The sequence below is a fragment of the Anneissia japonica genome, unplaced genomic scaffold (assembly GCF_011630105.1).
Source record: "Anneissia japonica isolate Jap-2015-1 unplaced genomic scaffold, ASM1163010v1 scaffold288008_len1385354_cov213, whole genome shotgun sequence".
NCBI classification, from domain to species: Eukaryota; Metazoa; Echinodermata; class Crinoidea; order Comatulida; family Comatulidae; genus Anneissia; species Anneissia japonica.
In genome coordinates, this window is record NW_022720123.1 from 956,853 (window position 1) to 961,232 (window position 4,380).

The window sequence follows — 4,380 nt, forward strand, 5'->3', positions numbered from 1 at the left end:
GACAAGCCTGCTGTTGAAGAAAGTAAATTTAAACATCATTTTTTTTAACGTATGTACTGTAGGCATAATACGAAAACAGAATCCTGCTAACGCAAACACGATTTTGAGCCATTATCCTGTACGTCGAGATATTATGTCGTACGTATATATCACGTACGTGCGACTTAATATCTCGTAGGCCTTACTGTACGTACAACTTAATATCTCGTACGTACGAGATAAATGGCTCAAAATTATTATTTTTACGTTTTACATTCAACAGCGAAGCTAATTGTTTGGGACCTTCGACACGCTATGTCACCAATCCTCGTTATAAAGAAAATAATAATTACATAATTTTATAGCGAATATTGTAAATTGCCTCTATGCGCTTATCTTGTAGAATGGTTCTAATTATGAAAATCCTAAGACCTGATACAATGAAAGTGCGAGAATCTTAAAGATATGGTCCTAGGTCTATGGTAAAATCTGGGGACCCGTCTCCCACTCCCCTACCTTAATCCTCCACCCCAACACCCATTCCCCTACGCAAATCTTCAAATGAAATGTTAAATAGATTACTGAATTTTAATACGAAAATTCTTATATTGATTACCAGTGCAAAGGTAAATAGGCCTATACCTATGCTTATAATATACTTAATACAAGGAATATTTAAAATGACTACCGTATTATTACCTTCATACTTTTAAATATATAATCCAAATATTTAAAAACTTTAATCACTTTCATATAATTAATTTGCCCAAACCAAACATGATAAAATTAAAAAAAATATTAACGGATGAATTTGGCTATTTTCTAAGAAATACGTTTATGTGAAAAATGCATTGCTATCTTCAACTTTACCCGGTCGCACACGCCATTTTCTGTGTTATTGTACTGATTGTTACTGAACAATTTATTATTGATTCTAACATGCCATTTACATTATAATATCAATCATGTTATGCTCAAGATGCGCATGCGTGTTACTAATCAACACTGATAGTACTCTGAGCTAAGTGAGAAATTGTGGCAGACGTAGATTGCAATACCGTACATACGAAGCAAAATCACAAGGATAGCTACCGTTTTATCCACAAGCCAACGATTCACAATGTCCAGGAAATACGATAATTTCCTCGCGCAGTATCCTGCATCGGGAAAACTGACGGCATATTCATTCGCTAAAATTTGGGAACACTACGATTCCAACAGTAAGTGTTATTTTCTAAACAATATTTGTAGAGACATGATTTTAAAACCCATATTATATTTTAGTTGTTCAATATTTGTAAATTAGCGTAGTATTATAGCCTATAATAATTAGATTCGGTTAAATCATTTGGAGATCTACAAAATAGACAAACCAGGAGATTATATTTAAAAAATAATATGACTGTCAAATTGTTTATTTTAAATCATCATGATCAACATATTTTAAATATGAATATATCATCCTTCTAGCCAAAACGGCTATGTCATCAGTTCCTGGAGGGCTGAACACAGTCGTAAGGATATGCCAAAGATTATGACAATTCCCTCTGATCAAGGAAGTACTTTACTAAATAAGTATTTAATATTTATTTATTTGTTTATTTAATACCTCCTTTGCACTTGCCTGTCATTGGCGGATCCATGAATTCGAAATAGAGGGGGCCCGGGAAGGGACTTTCCCAGATTGGGGTCTGGGCTTTCTCAGCCCCACCATGGTTGGGGCTGAGGCAAGAAAATTTATGATTAAGGCACCTCAGATGGCCAAAAATGGCACTCTCTGGCTTAATTTTGAATATAATTTTCTTTTTTCTCCATTAATAAAAAAAAAATTTCGGCTGCCCCCATTCCCCATTTAATAGGCCACTGACTGTTGTTTATGTTAATGTTGTGAGATAAAACATATTCCACAGATTCGCATAATAGAGATTGGTCGATGGATGATCATAAGAGATCTTACTGCGAGGACTGGAATAGCAACGTACATGATAGATACTTCGATCTATTGCCGTAGGATTTTATTAATGCAAACATATTCCAAATAGGCTTACCGAACGTTTACTTTAGAAATATACAATAAACACAAGTGATCTTTAAATTCAATCCTCGAAGGAATATGATATTAAATATGCAACGAATTGTTTGTGCAGTCTATTTAATGGGCTCTTGTCCATATTCTATTAATATCAGTTTCAATTTGTGTGTGTGTGTTTGGTTCGTTTATTTTTTAATTTGTTTTTTGTCTTGAGAGATTGTGCCTAAGCTGTTTCCTTAAACGGACCAATACGTTCTGAAGGTCTCTGCTTTGAGCAGATAATATGACATGGTAATATTACCCACTAAACGTTAACAGCTAGGCCTACATCGATATGATAATTACTATGAAAACATGAATAGCAATGGCGACAATGCTAATTGCAATTACCATTACCATGGTGGAGTAACATTGAGAATGTTATTAAGCCTCTGGCAATGGAGGGATCTGATGACAAATTGTATGATATTGATAGAGTCATTATTAATAGATATACACTATTATGATAGGGTTGCGTAGTATTATGAAAGCGACAATTTGCATAGCAATAGGCCTACACTGTTAATATCGATTGGCAGATACCGGTACAAGTTAAAACAATTTTTTAACATAGCACCATGTTCTGTAAAGCCGACAACATACACAGGCGGTCGTTGGCCGATGTGATTCCATGATGACGAAAGTGCGATGAGATGCACGCAACTGATTGTTTGTAATGACGATCCTCTATTTTGCCAACGGAAATCAGCAGACGACGTTGATTCGTCAACGCCCACAAATAGCGAAGATGGATCCGTGGGCCGACGGTCGTACTGACTGAGGTTGTTTGTGCCTGTAACGTTGTTCTTAATCGTTTCCAATGATTTCAGTAACGAATATAGATGACGATGACAATGCTTAGACAAGTCCAATAACAGTGGCTACATTATGCTTCCGACGATGTGACGATCTCGAAATCAGAAAAGAATTATTACATTGAAAATGCCTAGGCCTAATATTGATGCATTAGTATAAAGACATTTACGACAGAATTGCAATAATAACAAATTAATTGTTACTGCACTATTGTTAATGTGACAATAATAACCAAAACGAACGTAGATAAATGTTATATTCACTCCCAATACTTTTAAAAAGCTCATACTTTTCGCATTCAATGATTATGAGGGTTGGTATCTGTGAATAATTTGATCATAAGACTGGAATTCAAACGAATCCGGGGCACACAGTGCATCGGGACGAATCTGAGAGCGGAACGTGGGCGAAAACGGTCTTCAGAGCGGCGCGTATAGTCGCGTTGCCGTCTTCACGAAATCGCGTCGGCATTGTTGCTTACGCAGTGTGCTTTTATAACCAATCTACAGCTACAATATTAAGTAAGTCAAACCATGGACCACTTCGGAGCACTTTAAGGCCTAATAGTTTTACCAATACTAAAAGTACCCAACATTCTTCATCATTAATGATAAATTTATTAATGCAAATAGGACGGACCTATAATATTAATCAGCTTAGCTGAATGAATATTCGTAAGTCGCCATGATTTAATCTGATAATCGATTTAAGTAAGGAAGCAGCTGATACAGTAGATGTTGCCAATGCTAATTTAAATAATAAATTCAAAAATTGAAACGTTAATTTCCTGTGAAGGATTTATCTTATAATATCTATTATGACACGATGTAAATTAATGTTATAAGATCTATTATTAATCATTTATCCACTGTAAATGTTTTCAGAATGCACCACAAACTATGCAATCTTGGCCTTTTTTGTATTCATTGATCGTGTACCTCTGATAAATTGAAAAATTAATTATGAAGTTACCCAAGGCACAAGCGCACAGTATACTGTCTTCGAATTATTACGGTACCTTCAATGATTGTTCAAAGATTACTCAACATTTCCACGCGTAAACAAATTTAATTGTAATGTTACATTTAATGACACGAGTATCATTACTTCTCCAAGTCTAAGATTATTTCCTCCGGGCAGACAATGTCGAATATTAATCTTTTGTGAGAGGATAGCGGCATTGAGAAAAATCAATAAGAGGCAACCTGGTGGAAGAAATAAAGTACTAGGCTATGTTTGCTAAAGCTAGATCGAGGTTTGATTCGTTGTAACGCTTACCAGCGGCCTCAAACCTCGATGCCGCTTTCCTCTCAAGAAAGATTAACATTCGATGCATTGCCTGCCCAGAGGAAATAATCATAGACTGGGAGAATTAATGATACTCGTGTCATTAAATGTAACATTACAATTAAACAATTAAATTTCTTTATTAGATATACGCGTGGAAATTTTGAGTAACCGTTGACATTTTTTGAAATTTTCACCCACGTTTTTGCATCTTCTTAGCTACCATA

At 35.2% G+C, this 4,380-nt stretch overlaps 1 protein-coding gene across 1 annotated transcript in view; it reads left to right on the top strand.

The window, feature by feature from the left end:
* The first annotated feature begins 1,004 nt into the window (after positions 1-1,004).
* Positions 1,005-4,380, top strand: part of LOC117111237 (secretagogin-like) — a 25,948-nt gene continuing 22,572 nt past the window's right edge. Inside the window, exon 1 of the mRNA XM_033254140.1 lies at positions 1,005-1,199. Within this exon, the coding sequence (XP_033110031.1) occupies positions 1,100-1,199 (100 nt within the window). The 5' untranslated portion in view covers positions 1,005-1,099. The remainder of the gene's footprint in view (positions 1,200-4,380) is intronic.